This window comes from Thermobia domestica, chromosome 4, assembly GCF_964235325.1.
Source record: "Thermobia domestica chromosome 4, izTheDome1.hap1.1, whole genome shotgun sequence".
Classification (NCBI taxonomy): Eukaryota; Metazoa; Arthropoda; class Insecta; order Zygentoma; family Lepismatidae; genus Thermobia; species Thermobia domestica.
The window spans coordinates 298,712,226-298,732,927 of record NC_137457.1 but is presented as its reverse complement, the minus strand read 5'-3'; the positions used below and the strand labels follow the sequence as shown (position 1 = coordinate 298,732,927).

Here is a 20,702-nt window from a genome sequence, read left to right as displayed (position 1 = left end):
ACACCACTCCACGATGCAATTTTATCATTGCAAGTTTTTTGAGGAATTTACTTGGTTCTGGGCTTAATGTATTAACAAAAGATTTGTGAATAACTTTGGTTTTGTTCAATTTAACCATTTGGGCAAATAAATAAAAAAAAACTCTGTAGTAAAAAAATAAGTAAATAAGTAAAAAACAGCCAGTTCTCCCGTGTTTGAGATCAATGTTGTAACGAAGTTGATGCATAATGTTGAAAAATAGTTTAACTTTACCAACAATTATTTGTTCCAATGAACTTCAAAATCAGAATGCTTTATTAGCCTGATTTTTTTTAATCAATCCAAAAAATATGTTAAGTTATGGCTATTTATTTTTATTTCTAGATATTTTTAATTTTTTTTTCTCTCGGCCGTGCGTCCCCTGGGAGCTTGCGCCCATAGGCCCGGGCCTATTGGGAAATCCGGCCCTGATTTTATATATATATATAAAATCTGGTTCGAACTGAGATGCAGTAATTCTCAGAATTGAAGTAAAATGTTTACCTATCTGGCGGTCTGCTTCTAATACAACTCTTTCGAAAAAACACCATTCTTCAGATTAGGATCATGTGACGACCCGGATAAAACATTTCTGGGAGCTGTATCTGGCCAGTGCGCCGTAGTTTGCCCATCACTATATCTGGTTGCAGTATGTAGTGTGTCGTTCTGTGTAATTGATAAATTAAAGTGTGCAATCAGTGTGTTTTTTATTCCGTCTCAAAAGTGTCGTTTAAAAAAAAAACAATAAATAGAAAGAGTTAAGCAGGGGCTTAACCGTAAGGTGAAGAGGCATGGAGGACGAGATAGTACTTCTCGCAAATAAGTAATTTACCTGGTTTCTGTTTTAATTGATTTGTTTTCATATACACGTTTACTTTATGTTTCGCAAGAAAAAGAAGGAAAACAAAATATCGTTTTTTAGCTTAAATTCGGCAAATGCCGGTTATACTTAGTTTCGGAGCTGAATTTAGCGACATTTTGCCATTAAGAGTTGGCTACAGTGTTGTCAAATTTGGGGTAAAGTCGCTAAATCTAGGGGATTCGCCTTCCAGGATAGCGACAAAAAATAATTTTTCCGATTAGCGACTTTTTTGGTGATTTTGGGATGACTATCTGGCGACTTACTTACAAATCTAGCGACTTTTGTGGTGCAAACAACTTGTCCTAAAATAAGTACTATTAGCTCGAATCAGTTCAGCTACATGCTTATTTTCCTTTTGCTTATTTGAATCAGTGGCAGGTGTTGACGAGCTGGGAAAGTACATAATACTTATCTCTACATTCCTGCTTTTGTTACTGTTATCTCTTACCTTCTAACGGGGATCAACTCCAGCTTTTAATGTCCTTTAGTTTACAGAGCACAAATAATGTATTAACAGTACCGATAGCAAACAGATTATCTGAAGAAGCGTGAGTAGAAGTGAAGTATGTAAGATTTTTTTTCTATAACTTTAATTTTGTTCGTTTTTCTAAACTCATTTTCGATTTTGTTGAAGCAAAATTGATCATAAAGTTAAAAATATACAAAAGTGAAATTATTGTTAGTTATATATGAGTCTTTCATATACGTTCTTGTAACGTATATAGTAGTATGACTTTAATTGATCATGTATCTTATACACACACACACACACACACACATTATATATACATACATATATATATATGAAAGAGGCTAAATTCTGGAGTCATTTCATCTTCTGTTTAGCGAATTTTTGTATCAACTTGTTGGCAACACTACTCATTAAAACAACACACTAGAGGGAGTTCGGCAGTGGCTGTTGCAGTGTTGCCACACTTGGTGCAATTGTACCAAATTCAGCCCTTTTTGTTTTTCATTGGCCCGTTGGTACCACGCTGGCATTTTCAGCCCCTTTTGTGAAAAAGTTGGTACAATTCTACCCAATTCAGCACCATTTAACAAATACTTGTCACATTTTTAAAAAAATGTCAGTAAGGCTTTTTCTACATCTCACATTACTTATACTGTGGGTTGATCTCGTAAAATATGCTGTTGAACATTCATTCTGTGACGTTGCACTGCATAACGCTACGAACTTCGTGTGTATATTATCCTGCTTTGGTCGTGAAATAAGCGAGAATATAGTGCAGTAATTTATATTTTAATATTTTATTATAACGTACTCTTTACACGAACTCGTAGATGATTGATTTGTTCCTCGTTTTATATAGGGGAAAAGGGGGTAATGATACGCGTTTTTTTTTAATTGTTCAGAACTGCAATGAGAGAGCACCATGCAATCTAGTGAATAGTGCTGTACATACCTACTTATGTTTACTATGAAATAATTCGGAAGTATTGCGTAATTACTCTCCGTTATAAGATAGCAGACGGAAATTTGAAACCTTATACTACGTGCAGTTACCCTGCAGTTGAGTGAAATTGCACGCAACAGTTGAATTCTTAGTTAAATTATTTTTTAAACTTTCATATGATGATATTCCGTAAATGTATTTGTTTCCTTCGCTCTTTTTATTGCAGAAGAACCTTATGACGCATTGCTGTTAGAATTTCTGAGCTTTAATGCTTTCCCTTCTGCTTCACTGACGATGGTTTTTGCCTAGGAATTGGAGAAATTGCTATTAATGGGACTATTGTGGAGAATTTTTCGGAATTGCTGACTTCTCTCGATGGTCCAGCGACTGACAGTTCAGATACGCCACTAAATTTTTGTTTCGTCAAGTCCATTGCATCATGAGAAAGTTCTGCTTAAATCTTCTCCTCAGTCTGACAACAGCACTGATCACTTGCAGCAAAATCAGCATCTATAAAAACTTTTGGATTCATGGGGAACGTATCACACTTTCCAAAGCCTGATGAGACATTTTTAACCACACACACTCTTTGTGTTCATGCGTGCTATTACCCCAAATCAGGCCATCTTGATTTTTTTGTTGTTGACTGGCATGCGTAAATATTATAACAAAATACTAACCCTATATTTATTCTAAATTGACTATTCATACATATTGACTACAAAAATACCGTACCCCAGAAGTAAGTTTGAACTTAACCACTAAAGAAAACTGGTGAATTTTTTTTAAGAAAAACGAAGATTTTCCATATACGGTATGGTCATACTACGAAGTACGTTCTCTGCAGCGCTCTTCCACTCAAGTGAGGTTCGTTGGGCACGTTGTTGGTAGGGTTGAGCACCATGCAAGTCTTCTCCTTCTTCTGCTTCTTTCTAAACAGTGATGAGTGCAATTATACACAGCGTGCCACTACCCCGTTTTCCCCTATTTTTTTCATATATGGCCATAATAAAGTATCGGTTTATTGGCCACTTTGAACCAGAGTGCGTTTGGTTTCCTTACTATACATACCGTAGACGAACACTGTTTTCCCTTTTAATTTACGGCCTCTGTTATACTTCCTACGTGCGAGAAAAGTTTCATCTACTTTCATGGTTGTTCGGGGTCCTCTATTTCGATGTTTTTTAAAAAAACTAATTTTTAAGAAGAGCACTTTCTTGATTTGGACTCTTGGAAGTGGGAGGGGGAGTGTTCTAGAACTGTACCTGTTTTAGTTTCGTGTTATAGAGCCATGTATTACACTGGTATAAAAAATGAATTCAGCAATTTTTGTTTCAATTTGGTACTATTTTTCAGCCCACTTCAGAGCTAGGACTGTGGCAACAATGGGCTGTTGTAATGGGTGCCTCGTGTCTGGTGGTGCTCCGTGAGGAAGAAGGCTAAGTGGGACTTGCTATACACTTACACTTTCTGTTACATTTACACGTACATACATTCCCTTCTTTTTTTACGCTTTCCTTTTTCATTTTACACTTACCCTTAATTGTTTGCCCTGTTCATCTTGGCTTTTTGCCCTCTTTCCCTGTCTGAACTTCTTTCCCGATTTTGACCTTTTCCTGACTTGTGTCATTTTTTCCCGATTGTGTCCTGTATTTTATTCTATTTTGTTTTTGAATCAAAAATCCTCTGTTTGAGGTATACATTTGACAATTTCGCATTAGTAGCACATATGCCTAGTAAGCTGGTGCACCTACCTATTTGACTAATAATAGTCATAAGACAAGATAAGATAAGACAAGACAAATGATTCTTAACAGATGGGGGAATAGTTGTTGAGGCCTCTTTTAAATGGAATTTTTGTAGTCGTAAGCGAACAAAGACAAAAATTCAAAAAGGGCAAACAGTAACATAAGATATGCACGGAATTTCCAACAGGTATTACAATTATAAAGTACTTCAATCTTTCAACAGGCATTACGATTGTGAAATATCGGTACTTATATTCTTCAACATGTATTACGATCATGAAGTTCCTCATTCTAATAGTAGTCCCAGTGCAAATGCAATGTTGTAGTGGTAGATTAGTTTGAGACAATCAACCAGTTTACAGTAGAGGTTTTATGCATGCAGATTCACTTTACGGATCATACAAATTCATGAAAGACACTTCTTTCTCTCTGCATTCACTTTCTATGCCTTCAGCAATCACTTTTGACGTGTGCAGTTGCATTCTCCGGTGCAGATCCATTACAACAAGTCTTCTGCAAAAACACCAACCAACTTGTGCTAGATGGCTACTACAAGAATGGGATAATAATACCTTCACAAAACATGGCTGAGCGAGCGAAAGGGTTTAGAAGTCGTGCAGGTCACGTTTTTTTTTAAAAAAAACCTTTATCACTATATACAGAAGAACAGGCTGGCCACTAAAAAGCGCCAATGCTACCTTCACAAAACATACCTGAGCAAGTGAAGGGGATTAGAAGCCCCGCAGAGTTCGTTGCTTTTTTTTTTATCTTTATCGCGATTTAGACAAAAACAAGGTCAGCAAAAAACTTGAATGATATCTTCAGAAACCATAGCTGAGCGAGAGAAAAGGGTTAGGAGCCTAACAGGGCTCGTCGGTTTCTACGTTTATCAAAATTTAGATATTAAAAAAAAGATGGCCACTAAAAATCTTTTAAAAAATCTTTCAATAGTTCCGCTTACTTTCATATATCCTGCTTCGCCTTAAATGAGTTTAAGCACTGTGCACAATGGCTACGTGAACGTAAATATTTCTGTAAAATGTTACACTTCATTTTCATTAGTTTCTAAGTAACGATCCTTGTCGGACTTAAACACACTAACTACTTCGATTGCTCAAAAACTACGTTAATACAATATGCTTGTAATATGTTGAAAAACGTTCACTAAGTAGCCATCCGTCTGTAATTATCTTATGGAAGAATACGAGATACCACTTTCGACTTTCATATCTATATCTCCAATTATATTCGCATCTCAGACGTAAGTGCGCACCATATTTCCATTAAAATGTTATTAAACAAACTACACTATTAAAATATTATTACAAATTTCTTCTGTAAATTTTACAAATTATGGATCCATATAGTAATTCTGTGCCGTTTTATGAAGGAATACTACCTTGTGTATAAAATTCACGTTTTGCATTAAAATACATTATTCTGTAAGGAAATTACTTGCTTGATCTTCCGCAGATTTGCGGCTTTAGATTAAAGTCGCAATACCCCGTTTTCAATGCTGTATTGCGGGAAGGTTCTAGAACACAGGTCTCCTTCATAAAACTAATAAAATATATTTTACGTACCTGGTTTTGGTTCCTTTTCTGTCTTCTTTTCTTCCGGTTTTTGAACTTTTTATCGTTGAAGTATATTATTACGAAAATTAAGAGCACTCAACTTCAATCTTTGAACAATCCACTGCTATGTTTGGTTTCTTAACCACACTAGTTATATGTAGGTTTATTGTTTTATACATAAATTAATAGTAATGTTTTAATTTATTTTAATTTTAGATAAATGATGTTTTTTGTTTCTTTCAATTTACGTGCACACATTTTATTTCATTTTACTTTTTATTTATTTGAAATTGTTTTGTTTCATTTTCGTATTCGGAGCTGATGTTGAATTTTCATTGGCGGTAGAGGTGGTATGTAATTGTATTGCGTGAATCTGTTGAAGTATTTATATCTTGCTTTACATCTCGTGTTCTGTTGTAACAGCTTGCTTTGAACAGTTACTTAAACTCAATGTTTACTCTCGTTTCTATGGAAAAGGATCTTGGCTTGAATCGCCAATTTTGTAACGACCTATTTCAGGGCCATAAAATAAAATGAAAACATACCAAGCAAATCCTAGATTGGATCGTCAATTTTGACACGCTCTTTTTGCATCATGAAAGAAAATGACAACGTACTCTGAATATTCAGTAACCAATTTTGTAACGACGTACTATTGATATATATATATAAAATCCTGGATGTAGTAGTCAATTTTGAAACCAGTATTGGGTAATCTTCGGTTGGAAATGCCAAGCCAAATAAAGGAAAAGTAAATAAATAATAATTTCTAATTTACATGCGCAACGGAATCTTAAAGCTAATTAGGTTCTTGCTAAAGTAGTAGACCAACAATGAGACTTTAGTCAGTGTACCATCTAGCACATGTTCCACACGAACTTACAATGTTCATTATTATTTTTATCTAATCTACTCTTAAATTTTAATAAGACTTTCTGAACTCGAATCATAGATTCAGATTTGGAATTATTATTTATTAATTCAATTTCAGAATCAAGTTACAATTTAGAAAGATTGATATAAAATTTTGAATTGTGGTTTTCAAATAAATTTTGTTTCAATTATCTCGACTTTACAATGTTTCAGTTTTTAGATTCTGTCATCACATAGGGTTTTTATAAACATATTCCACCTTATGCAGAGCCGTTTTGAAGAATGATTAGTGTCATACTAAAAACCTGACTACTGCAGGGAGCATATGTTAGTCGAACTCTTTAGTATGGCGCTAATCACGTGTCAGAACGACCCTGCATAAGGCCCATTATTATTATAGTAAAATTTGCATATCAATAGCTTCCCCGTACAAAGAAGAAAGGACAAGCTTATAAATGACACATTGTAAGTAGCTTCTTTGGCAGGTCAAATAGGTTACTGTTTAATGAACTATCTTCATAATGACACAACATTTCTCCTAACGATCCTTATAATTTTAAATTGATCCTTCAATCTTTCGTTCAAAATTTTAGGAAAGTGCGAGAAATAAATAAAATAAAATAAAAATGTTCCGTGCACTTCTGTCACGTATTGTTTATGTGCCCATAATTACATACTACATTATCACTTTATTTAGAAAAACATTTCGTACATTATATATTTGTAGAATATTGTAAATTGGCTTACATGCCATGGGATCACATTTTGCAACATAACAAGTACTACACTAATTATTAGTATTAATGAACATGCAATATATATATACAGATGATACGAATGACGAAGAAAAGAAAAGAAAAAATCTAAGATGTTTTGCAAAGTTAGCACTTTCCTGATTATAATCTAGGCATAATATTTTATTCCATGGATCAATATACTGAGAACTAATTAATAAAGAGTGACAAGTTGATCTCCATTGACATTTCAAGAAAAACAAGCATTTCTCTGAGGCTTATTCTATAGTTATACCGGATAATCGAGCTGTTAGAAGTTGCATATTAAATTTGGCTAGAAATTACATGTTAAATTTTCTGCTACTATTAGCGGAAATATTACGATGAACCTATGAGATGCGTGACGCAATACAAAGTACTATTCGCACATGTTCGTCATGCTATTGCTAAGTACGGATAAAAATTTTGTAAACAGTTAATATTTTCCAATGCTTCAAAGTTCACCACACGAATGGTACCATAGATCTTGTTATCAACAGTCCAAATGGTTTGACAAGAAGAAAACTGTAAACTTGGTTTACCTGATAACTTGTTCGACGACTCAGGACTTCTCTGGCTCTCACCTCTTCAGGTTAGTGTAGAGACAAGCCCCAAAGCTGTCCCGATCCGTAAGACAACAAAATTTATCATCCACGCATAGCTATGGATGACTATTGTAACGCCGTTCCACAAGCAAGGTTAAATTTAAATTTTGATCAGAGCCTCCAATTTAGTCCTAATTATCACAGGTTGTGCCGAAAAAGATTTTACAACTGTTACACCTAATACAGCTTTTTGCTGGCGACAAATTTCATATTTTCTAGAGAGCTCTGACTGCGTCACATTATTCTTACATCAGTATGGAACATGATGCATCATTCAATACCTGGCTACGTCATGATATCTCATATCGCAAACTAAAATATTTTTACTATAACGACCGCCTTTAATCTTAAAGTCCTATCAATTAGCAGTAAGTATTAACTATTTAATTGAATTAATATTCTCCCAAACTAGAATAAAAGTAATTTTACAGCGCACTTACTTGAGCCATGTACCTCCATCAATTTCCTCCAATAGCAGTTAAACACTTCACATCCTAACACGTCTAACAATTCGCCATCTTTGCCGCTATTCCACTTGAAATGTAACAAGTGACTAACGCCGTGCTACACTAATGGTTGATGTGTGTCTAGAAATTTGGGTGAGTTAATTAAGTGCCATAGTTTTTGCCACAGTTAATTATATTAGTAATAATACACGTAACTAATAAATTTTATGCCAAAATCCAGGATCTGATATAGAATTTAATATAATTTTACAGAGTAATCACATTCGTAATTAATATTGATTCAAACGTAGCATTACTTTTAAGTATAGTGCTCAGATATAGTATAACCTCACCATCTAGAGGTTTGCATTATATTATCATTAACATTTCAATAAATAAACATTAAAAACCAACATTCAAAAACAAATCAAATCGAACACGTATTAGAACGAATGGCACGATTCTAGTAAACGGAGACCATTCAAACAAACAAAAGAAATAATAACAATAAAGTTAGGTACCGATAAACGGTACGTTACACTGTATACATTTTATAGTTTTTTTAGTAATAATAATAATGATAATAATTTTATTGTCCTTGAACCAATTATGGCAATAGACAACGTCAAAATCTACAACAAAATATTACAATATGTTAAGTATTACGTTTAATTTGCACAAAGTATTCATCTAATGAATAAAACGGCCTTTCTAGTAGCCAATTGTATAATTTGTTTAAACACATTCATGGAACTTGAAATTAATTGACTTGGTAACCCATTATACAATTTTATGCCTAGTACATCATAGTTATTCTTCGACACATTGAGTCTCTTATGTGGTACATCTATATTTATTGTACCTTGTATTCTACGAATGCAAGTTGTATCTGTACTGTAATTCAGGTAGTGTGTTTTTCACAAAATAGCTGTATATATATATATATTTATCACAGTTAATATTCTCAAATTTTTAAATAAAGGTTTACAATGCACTGTTTGATGTGAATTTGTCATAATTCTAATTACTTTTTTCTGGATTAATAGGATATCATTAATACGTGAAGCTTTTCCCAAAAGAATATACCGTATGGGAGAATACTTTGAAAGAATGCAAAATATGCAGTTCTTATATAACCATCCGATACATAATGTTTCAGTCTTTTCAGAAGGTAGACAACTCTAAACAATTTACTAGCCATATATTGAATATGTGGTTCCCATGATAACCTCCTATCGACATAAACACCCAGAAACTTTACATTATTTGTGATGTTAATATTTGAAACTTCCCTCAAGCCAAATAACATGTTTTTTGCTTCTATTGAGATGAAGACAATTAGCTTGAAACCACAAACTTGCTTCAGTTAAAACACTATTGCCATGTGCACAAGATTGTCTATATCGTGGTTTATGTTCACACAAGTGGAGTCATCAGCATACAATTTTGATTGAACTTGTACACAACTTGGTTGATCGTTTATCATTATGGTAAATAAAAGTGGACCAAGCACCGACTCTTGAGGGACCCACACATTAGACTTTTCTTTTGAGACTGTATACCGTTTGTAAAGACAACTTGCTTTCGGTCTTCCAAATATGTTTTAATTAAGGTCAATCCAGTGCCATTTATGCCATAACTAGTTAATTTATTCAACAGTAGACTGTGGTCTACGCAGTCAAAAGCTTTGCTCAGATCACAAAATGTAGCATGAGCAAAGAACCGATTTTCAAAAGCTTGTGTAACCTCTCTCACCAGCACGTCAAGGGTGTTAACCGTTGATAAGCCTGCCCTCAAACAAAATTGAGATTTACTTATTATGTTATACTCATTAAAAGATTTACTTAGCTGAGAATACATAACTGCCTCTTTTATTTTTGAGAAAATAGGGACTAGAGAAATTGGTCGGTAACTACTTGGATCACTCTTATCACCTTTCTTATAAAGTGGAACTACTTTACTCACTTTGAGCACATTTGGAAAATATCCCTCAATTAAGTATTTATTAATACAAAAAGTGAGTGGAAATAATATATGATCTATTACTTTTTTAGTCGTATTACTTGATAAATCATATATGTTGGTACTCTCAGAATATTTCATTTTATTAACTATATCCTGTATTTCATTAGGAGTACCACTTACAAGATTAAATATAAAGTTAGTATGCTGTACACATTTAAGTATTGTGGTGTTTGACCCTGGTGTAGTTGAGAATGCTATATTGCTACGTATTCTGTCAACAGATTGCATAATATATATATATATATATATATATATATATATATATAATTTATTGTGTGTTATAGGAATTGTTTGTTTCTTATTCTCTTTTGCGACAGAGTTTATTACCTTCCATGCGGCTTTGCATTTATTACTAGATGCTTCAATGTTGTTCAAAATATGTCTTTTCTCAGCTGTAATTGTGGCAAGTTTGTATTCCTTCTTAGCATTTATATTTGCATCATTTGTTGTTTTAGACATTACCATTACTATATCGATTATACAGTATCATTAGTTTATATTTCTTGATGCTATTATATTTGTATGCGGGTTTAGGTTTTATGGGTTTTCAAAATGTTTACTGTGTCATACAGTGTGCTGCTCTTTGAAATTCATTTGTTCTCAATGGGTATATTGTCTAATGGATATTGTTTTTCAATGTCTAATGTTATTGATGTTCCTCGTTACTTTTGTTTTTAGGGCTAGTTTTGTAAATTACGACATAATAAATTATTCGAAATTAATCATTAACCAAAATTCTACTTGCAGTGAAGCATTTCTTCTAATAATATATATATTCTAAAGCAGTGGCGTAGCACAGTTTTGTGGGCCCCCCTGCAAAGTATAGAGAAGGGGCCCTAGTTGTAAAGCCGATAGAAGTAATGTTGAGGTTCTACTTCTTTAAATCTTTATTCATCGCAAGACTTCGGGGGCCCCTATACCTCGGGGCCCCCCCGCACTGCGGGGGTTGCGGGGGCAGCTGCTACGCCACTGTTCTAAAGTAATGTACGTTTGGAGGGTATAAGGGCTCTGTCCCCACTGTTATTTTATAGTTTAGATTATTGGAAGAAATCCTTTTATGCAAGGGGTGTTTCGGTTAGTTAATAGTTTGAAATAGAGTACTTTGTCGTTTTTCACCTAACTTGGCCGCTGAGTGATGGATCTGGAGGGGGACCTGTGTTCTAGAACCTTGCCTTGTATTGCTGTTTGTTTGTTGTTATTTTATTGCCTAGAATTAGCGTTCTTTCATTTCCGTCGTTCATTTTTAATTGTTAATAATAATAATTTCTTATTTTCATGCTTTGTTTGTTGTTGGAAATGTATTCGTCTGTGTTGTATTCGCAAAATTAGTATATTCCAACTGTTAAGTGTTGGAAGAACGCTTACCATCTTATGTTTCTAATCAAGATAATAAACAACCTGCTACAGTAATATGTAAATATGCTTTTAGAACAAGGATTGAGAACAAAGCTGCCTATCAAACATATGTCCCTGGGACATCAAAAATTACAAAACACATACGAAAATACTTCTTTCAAGTATTTCTTGCTATATAAGTTGGTACGTAAATTCATGAAATATGAATTTTCTTGGCTGGAAGTAAACTCTTGCTGTTTTAGAAAGTGCTCCTTAAGGAAGGAGTTGCATTAACAAAGCAAGCAGATGACAAGCAGAAAGCAAGCAAGTAAGTTCAATGAAAGCAGATTGACTTCGAGAGAGCTGAGTATAACTATAGCGTTTGGACATATGGCATACAAATTGAAGAACATAGATCACAAATCAACTTACGCTACGTAGTGTGTAAAACGGTACGAATGCTATCTAACCGAGTCCGGCAGGAGCGCGAGCAGTAATGAGGTGCGCTCATACGGGAGGCGCGTGAGCGACGATGGGTTGATGCATAAACGACGCTAGTGGAAAAACACTGCTTTAAGAAACATGTCTTGTGACACTTATGTGAACACTTTGTAGATTGGCTTCATATTTCTGCTTTCATACTTCACTTCATCGTGTTTTTTATGGACTACTCTGTGACAAAAGAAAGAGTACATTTTATATTTCTCACTACTGCTTTATTGTGCATATAACAGATTAGATTTGGACATATTTTGATTACTTTAACATTTTGCTTCCATGGACTTTACAAACTTATGTCAGCTTTAAATGGGATTGCACCCAGATTTTTCTGTTTTACCACACTTGCTCGGGACAATTCTCCTCTTATTAGTTTCCGCTCTACATTCATATTTTCTCTCCATTACTAAAACATACACGCAGTAGGTTATTTATTAAGACAATGGGTTATTATGCTTAAACACTGTCTTATGCTCTGTTGTCTGTTTATCTAATATTGTATCAATATGCAAACTCGAATAGACCAGCCATTAATTTCGTTTTTCTCCGTAATTAATTACTCTACATTGATTAGCTTTATTACCTTTTGTTACTCTCATGCTGACACTCCGTCTGATTCTGTTATTTCTCCGTAAATTTTGCACTTCGGTACCGCCTTCTGTAGTAGTAGATGCAATTATTTATGTGAGCGACACATTTGTAACTCAATGAGGTAATTAGAAAATGCGTGTAATCATCACAGAGTTGTAATCTTTCGAAAGAAAAACTTTGAAGAAAACTTGTAACGATGTATAGGTAAACTTTCGTAGTTGGTATTCTTGCATGTAGTAAAAAAATATGAGAAACGTGATGGAATCGTCAAACAGTAATTTGATTTATATAATTCATTGTAAAATTAACCGAAAATTTAAGGAAGAATGTGTAAAATTGAAGATCAAGTGTAAATTTAAACTGGATGAGTCAATCAACGCACGACAATATAATACAGTACAGTGCAACTACTTACATATTTTCGGCGATTTCAGTCCAGAAATATGACTTATCTCATTATTTGAACTACACATATATGAATATGCATGTAAAACAAATACAGCAAAGGAAAGAAATTGAAAACGCAAAATATAAAGCAATGTTTATTTTTGTATTTTTTTTTTTAAATCTGCGACATTCGACAATTTGTAATAGCACTCGAAAGTGTAGAAAAATCTGGAAATATCTAGATGCTTATGTGATGCAGCTATTGAGTACTTTCTCAATGAATGAGCCATGCAGGCTCCGAAGATTTTGGAAATTTAAAAAGTACCATGTAAATTTTTTAACTGATTACACTAACATATACATATGTAGTATTGGGTAGTAAATTGACAGAATACATTAAAATAAAAATGTAAAAGCTTATAAAAATTTAAGTCGTGCTGCTGGTCTAGTGGCTAGCGTGTGTGCCTATAGCATAGTCCTAGATTCGATTCCCAATGGAGAGCACAAAAAGTAATTTCACGATCATTCCGTCTATTTTCGCCTAAAAGCTATATTGGTGGGACGTTAAACTAAATATTTTATTTCATTTCGTCAAAAAAAATATATATAAAAGCTTCAAAAATCAAGGCCTACAGTTTAATGACAGAATTTTTTTTTTTTTTTCCACGAACATTTTGAAATAACAGCGAAAAAGATAAACCTTTACTATTAAGAACAGAGAATACAAAACACAATCGCAAACCTGAGTTCGATAAATATATACTGGGTAACCGTAAGGGGATCAGAATCAGACAAATTAAAAATATTAAAAAACCAAACTTAAAGCATAATTTTATTAAAGTTAACTAAATTGTAAAATATTCCAGCGTAAACTTTCTATATAAAGTGCAGGAATAATATCTTGATATGTAGATGTTCAGAAGAGAATCTATGTATACTAAAAAAAGGAAGTAACAGTAGAGCAGTTAGCATGTCTGGAGTGTTTTTCAATAAAACAATATACGCAATACGTTATAATCTTGAAAAGAGAATAGGAAAATGCGAAAAGGCTAGGGCGAGTGTACCATTTTATAATCGCATTCCTTTTTAAAGGTAATTTTAGATCTTTACATACTAATTCTCTGCTCGTACCCAAACTGCTCTTGAATAATGGTTTGAACGTATTTGTCTTCGAAGAACAATATTCACGTGTCCCACTTGATACATAAATTTAGATATTTAAAAGAAAATTTCAGTTTCCCAGAGAGTGGTAACTGCACGAAAGGCACCTCCAGAATTACTGCATATCTCAGACCCTATATTTGCCAAGTTCCATCGAATGTCGGTCAGTAGACATGGATATAGGAAAAAATCTTATCGAACCAAGCACAAAATTTTCAGCTAACACATCTTCCTTCAGGATTAGAAGTGGAAAGCTGATCGAAAAAGGGAGAGTTACAACAAAGATATGTGATTTATAATAATAGTACAGACTCAAAATTAACATTACCAAAGCTGACTTTACTTTTCCTTCTTCCGGATCAGAAGAGAGACTTTTAGCAAATTGTAAGTGCTCTATCTTACAGGAAGATAAGTGATTGAGGGGAAACAATCATGTGCACAATTACACATGTAACATACAGTACATCATCACAAGACAGCGAAAAAACACAAGACGGGCAGTCAAAGAAGTCTCTGAAAAAGCAATAAGACGTTTTCGTTCAGGCATGTGCATTATAGTCAACTGTTATTGCCTGCTAGATTATATCAGAGAAGCACAAATATTGGCTCAATGTTTTCAAGTAAGGCCTCGTATATACAAGTCTGGACACACTCTTCATAGTTGGGAATGACTACAGGCATTTGGAAGCTATCTTTGCTACGGGTATTAAGGGTAAGAATACACAAAACCTCATTAGATGGTCATTGTAGCGTTCGCTGTTGAATTGAAGTATTTTATATAGGATACGAGTCTCGTAAGCTGTCTTTTGATACTAGAAGTCTGTCAACGACATTTATCCGGTATCCGTTTCCACCTAGCTTTACAAGACTCATTTCCATGAATTCCTGTGTTGGGAAGAAAATTATAAGTCTACACATAAATCGTTTTGTTTGAAATAAAATCAGTTTCAGCCGAGCTAGTAATCTGCCAATTCAGATGGGGGTTGGAGAGGTACCACTATTTAAAATTATTGTTTTGGCCAATATTAAGTTTGAACTATATCAGTATACTCGCTTAAGTTCTAAATATGTACTTATTCAAAAATAAGAATAGTCTCGCACTATCAAAATAGTTAAGTCCGATATATTTCAGAGCGAATTTTATTCAGTTCTGCATTTTTTGTAGCAATTCTACTTCTTTGTATAATAAGGTATTTCCATACGTAGTGAGAATGTTCAGAATGTCGTGATGGCAAACTATTGTTTCAGTGAAAAATCTGGACCTTATAGCTTCCTAGCATTCCCGTTGGGAAAAAGAAGTTTTGAGAGCTATGGCGCTAACTTGTTTTCATGTGTGTCAAATGCATAACATTGACTTACATCATGTGACTTCTATATACTAGCCATAATTGATGGTTTAGTTAAAAATAAATAAAACTGTAATCATTTGGAGGCCAATAAAATATTTTTCCTTATCTTTTCAAGATAAATACATTTCTATTTCCACTGTTTTTTTTAATTATTTCCTTTTCCACTTGGAAAAAAAGGCTGTTGGTTCATTTTGTTGAAAAATGAATCCAAAGGATGGCGGTCTGTAATGGATCACTTTACCTGCTTCCATCTCGCCTTCAAAAATCTTAAATGTCCCTTTTTCCATACCAAAACATTTAAAAATATTTGTCACAAATCGAAATGATTTGGCTCAGAAGAACAACTGGATATATTTTGTCTCTGCGGCAAAATACTTAGTGTTTATTTCACTGTATGCGGAGTTAGTTTAACTTCAAAGTTCATAACTTGTTCTGTGCTCTTAACATCAAAATATACAGAAATATCTTACATAATGCAGAATATCTTACATTATTAAATAAAAGAAGTTGTTCATATGTGATTATGGAATCAACATAACAACTCTGAAGAAGCTGAAATACGCTGTTGTGTATTCAAATTTAAATGTAGTTGAATCAGGGATACTTCACAACTAAGAAGGTAAGTGCTTTAGCACTAAGCTCCGCGATCCCATTCTTCAATGGTAAGTGATATCACAAAGAAATACTCGATTCGACTCTCACAGCATTTTCATCTATACGTGCATATCGGTATTAACTGCATTTATTTGGTAAGTTCGATTGAAAACTAATGCCAGTTCATAAGTCTGTTTCTCCAAGGTTGTATTATAAGCTCCAAGATCTGATTCTGTATTATAAGCTGTGTTTAGATCTTGTATCTTCTGTGATTGAGTGTTTACTATTTTGCAGTAACGAGTTTAATACTCAGTTTAAATACGTCTGTTTCGGATTCCGAGTTAAATTAGTTGCCCACCGTTATATACTAATGGTTAAAAGGTAGTTCGATTCCTGACATTTGAATTTTCTTAAATTTATTTGATATTCGTTGTCTTAGACTAAGGATTGTGCGATTAATATGAAAGTTGCCAAAAGAAACTTCTCGTAACGCGTTGTATATGTTGATTTATGAGTAATAGTAATACATGGGACAAATTGCAGTTATATTACAGATATTTTTTAAGAAAATAATTTCGTGTCATTAAATTTTGTACCTTTTTCTATTTCCTTGTAGATGCTGTTCTTGCAACAACGTTGAACAAGAAAAAGTACAATAAAATGATCTTTTTACATATATTTTTGGTAACGTCACATTGAATATTGGGAAACTACAGAAATATAGTAATCCATAATGGAAGAGGAGCGTAGATCAGATTGTGAATTTACTTTGGTGGTTACTAACCAAATATTTCTTAAAGTTGAAAATAACGATTCTTTTATTGACGAGAACTCTTTGAAAGGAAAGAATGTAATGTGTTCTCGCACAAAAAATTGTGAGATCCCAGTATTCACAGATGACAACACAGAGAAAGATGAAAGTATGAGTTGTACTTCCGCTTCAAACGAATTTGGTTCGATCAAGGCAGACTGTAAAATAAAAGAGGAAGATTCCTATATAACTATTTGTGAGAACGAGATAAAAATTGAAGAAACTGACGAGCCTGAAGAATCAAATGAAACATCTGTAAGTAACATAGAAGAGGGAAGAATAGAAGATACAAATGAAGTCGCAAGGTAATTATGTATACAGAATAAAATCTTTAGTTCTTACCAGACACTTTGCTTATTGCACATAGAATCTCGAAACAAATCATCGGCATTTGCAAGCACCAAATTTACTGTTTTGAATTTAGAAAGTCAATCGATTATAGTTTTCTTAAGAGTTACAATTGTTTTCTCAGATTCTGAATATGCTCAAAAGATTAGGAATTTTCGTTTCACTTATCAAACGATTGCCTTTGACTTAAGCTAGAAAGCTATATGTTGCATAAACTGAAAATATATGTAATGATAATACAACTGGTCGTTTATCTCTCCTAAAGCTAAGAATTTTATCATTTTTCGGAAACATAGTTATAAGACTGATCGTTCGTTTATTCATTCGTTGTAGAGAAATTCACAGCATCGACAGGATATTTTTGAAGAAAACAAGCCATAGGCTATTTAGATTAAAAAAAGAGTGTGTTAAGGAAATATATCAAAACTTACGACTAAAATAGAGTATCTCAGAAGTTTCTTAATTTAAGATAATGGCTTCTCATTGAAAATAATTGAACATGTGGTTCAGTGTTTTCGAAAATTCCGCTTGGATTAAGAGAGCGAGACAATTTCAATAATACTTTAACATGTTGACAAGTTACGTAAATCCGTACCGTTGAACTGTTTGATGAATTTTGGATCATAGTATCTATCCCGAACTGACATTTTCCATTCTACTTCGATCAAAGTTCACCATGTAAGAGGTAGGCAGATTTAAAGTTCATGACAAAACTAATTACAAATGTAATTCGGTGTATATAAACTGCACGTGAGAAAAAATTGTACCTGTGTTCCAATGGTTTGAAAACTCCACTTCTTAACTGCATAAAGTGCAATTTGTGTAATATTTTATTATCTCACTTTGTATTAATAATTATTATTTTTATTGTATCACGGTGTTATTTTCTTACTTTATTTTAAGTGGCAAAAATAAGGAAACGCTTGAAGCGGGTACGATATTTTTAAAACTATTTTACACTTTAGTGGTAATGGGTTTCTATAATTATACTTTGGTCGATATGCACTTCATAACGAAGGAAGGGAAGGGTTAAATAATTCATTAAGAATAATGACATCACCATTTGAATTAAACTTGTGAACGTATTTAGTACCTCGGTGAATTTAGGCTTCGCGATTGCATTGTGGTTTAAAGAAGAATTTCAATAGGCTCAAATATATTTTTCAAATGTTTTCTTGACCCTATCTTTCGTATTCGAACACCCGCACTTCAGCTATTTTTAAATAATAACTGTATGCTGCATGTTCTATTAAATGATAAAGTTTTAGATTTACTCAACTAAAGAGAAGTGGCATGTAGCGACAGGAAATCGATTTTTTTTACTAAGGATTGCTAAATATTACTGAAGATTTGAAATATATGCAAGAGGATATATTTTGATTTTGTTTTCAAAATGTTTCCTTTGCGCTATTCTCATTACAATTTCGAGACTATTTCAGAGCAGTTTCGGCAAGGTGCTTCAAATATTTTTATTATTATTATTTTAATTTTTTGCAAACTTTTGAAATCTGCAGCAAGAATTTTAATTTTTACCCTTTTGAAATAACATGATTCAGATCAAATGCTTCCTGCCAAAGGGTGAATTTTATAGGAAAATGCATCTTATTCCTTAACTGCAGTTCGAGCCTGGATTAAAAATTTACACGTTCCATATTAAATTACCGACTTGCGATATAACCATAACACATTGATTGTCTTTTAGAATTTCAATATACAAAATTTGCCATAAGCCTGAAACTCTTTTAAAATACAATCGAAGTAAAATACCTGGTATGAATTATAAATCGGTGTACAGTGTTACAAAAAAAAAAAAAAAAAAAGTAGCAAAGAGTATTTTATAGGCTAGCTGAAACAATAGTGTTCGGTTTATCATCCAAGTTGTATGAAACGCAAATATACAGCTTAAAGTGTTGTGTAAAGTACATGGTCTCCTGCCTGGAATCGAACCTGATTTCTCCCGACCAAGGAGACGTGTACACTAACCACATAACCGCGAGGAATTTCTCGAAAACTAAGATATCAACTCGTGTGAAAAAGTTCATGAAGTGGTATATCTCTTAATTGCTACATTAATTTGGGTTATAATTCGATTAATAATTTGTCTATAACTATACTGTGAAGCATTATTTCTTAACCCTTTCGGCGCTGGTGGTAACATGTGTACATCATATTTTAAAATTAATATTATGCCTCTGGAGGTTTCAAAATGGCAAGGGTTTCATGTCAATATTCTTTGAACATGTCTAAATCACTTTCCGCTATTTCTCTGGTGCTTTCATCTGTTGTCCAGAAGCTACGCACATTTCTTGTAGAGTACTTGCAGGAGCTATCACAATGAACGAAGCTCAGCCACATAGGCTGTTTTATTCTTGGCGAAACAAAGTACTTGCAATAAATCCTCCTCCTGCCTTAGTAATGTGTTTTGAGTTTCTAAACTATAAGTAATATATTGATGTTTTCGACTAATGCTATTTTGTATTTTACATACGTATTTCAACAATAGCGCACGCAAATTTTATGTCCATAATTCTGCAAACCCCACCCGAGAACAAAATAACAGTTGTATTTCATTTGTTAAGTCAAAAAGGGTAATTAGACAAAAATATAATGGGTCAGTGAACAAAAAATCAGGACTGAAAGGGTTAACGTGCAAAGGACCGAATGGAACACAATATTGTTTAGCAGCAAGGATCAAAGTATGATGGAACTGATTTCTGATTCGCTAAATACATTTTTCTGTAGGACTTCACAAATAGAATATTATTGCGTAAAATCTCGTGTGAATGTAATCAGTAAAACTATCGGCAAAATAATCTTTAAAGCTTTTCAGTAGAGAAATTTTACATAACTTTATCAACGCGACATGGAAGAACCTGGTTCGATTCCATGTGATTTCATATCCCATGTGAAATTGCAGATGCACATATGAAAGAAGTTCGTTGATAAACGGGACGGTAAGTTCCAGTCCTATTAGATCATCCATGAGAGGCCATGTCATTATTACGTACTTCTCTGATACTTTGTATATATATAGGGGAGAGTGCTGAACCTACGGCCAGTGCTCATCAAAAATCATATGTTCTCGGGAAAGATCTGGAATTCCTTAGAGAAGAGTTCGTTCCTACCCCTTCAGTTCCACACGTGTCCGTGTTCCGAGATCTTAGCCCAGTAAATAGCTGTTTATCTTTTAACGTTTTCATGAGGTCAAATTAAAAAAAAAATACAGAAACAAACTGTAATTTTCTCTCCCCTTCAGCGCACGCAAAAGTACCCACAATTCATTAGAACT

The 20,702-nt window shown here is 33.6% G+C and overlaps 2 protein-coding genes across 4 annotated transcripts in view; one reads left to right on the top strand and one right to left on the bottom strand.

Moving 5' to 3' along the window:
- LOC145684233 (WD repeat-containing protein 48) overlaps nucleotides 1-8,332 on the bottom strand; it is a 144,186-nt gene extending 135,854 nt beyond the window's left edge. Inside the window, exon 1 of the mRNA XM_081756331.1 lies at nucleotides 8,309-8,332. Within this exon, the coding sequence (XP_081612457.1) occupies nucleotides 8,309-8,317 (9 nt within the window). The 5' untranslated portion in view covers nucleotides 8,318-8,332. The remainder of the gene's footprint in view (nucleotides 1-8,308) is intronic.
- Nucleotides 3,681-20,702, top strand: part of LOC145684235 (uncharacterized) — a 39,394-nt gene continuing 22,372 nt past the window's right edge. Inside the window, exons 1-2 of one of the 3 annotated variants that reach the window (XM_081756338.1) lie at nucleotides 3,681-4,230; nucleotides 16,871-17,370. Coding sequence is in view for 2 of the 3 variants with exons in the window: in XM_081756336.1 (XP_081612462.1) it covers nucleotides 16,988-17,370 (383 nt within the window). In the remaining variant the exon portion in view is untranslated. Of the gene's footprint in view, nucleotides 4,231-8,329; nucleotides 8,468-16,870; nucleotides 17,371-20,702 lie in introns of those variants that run through there. The other 2 variants (XM_081756336.1, XM_081756337.1) reach the window with 2 other exon arrangements.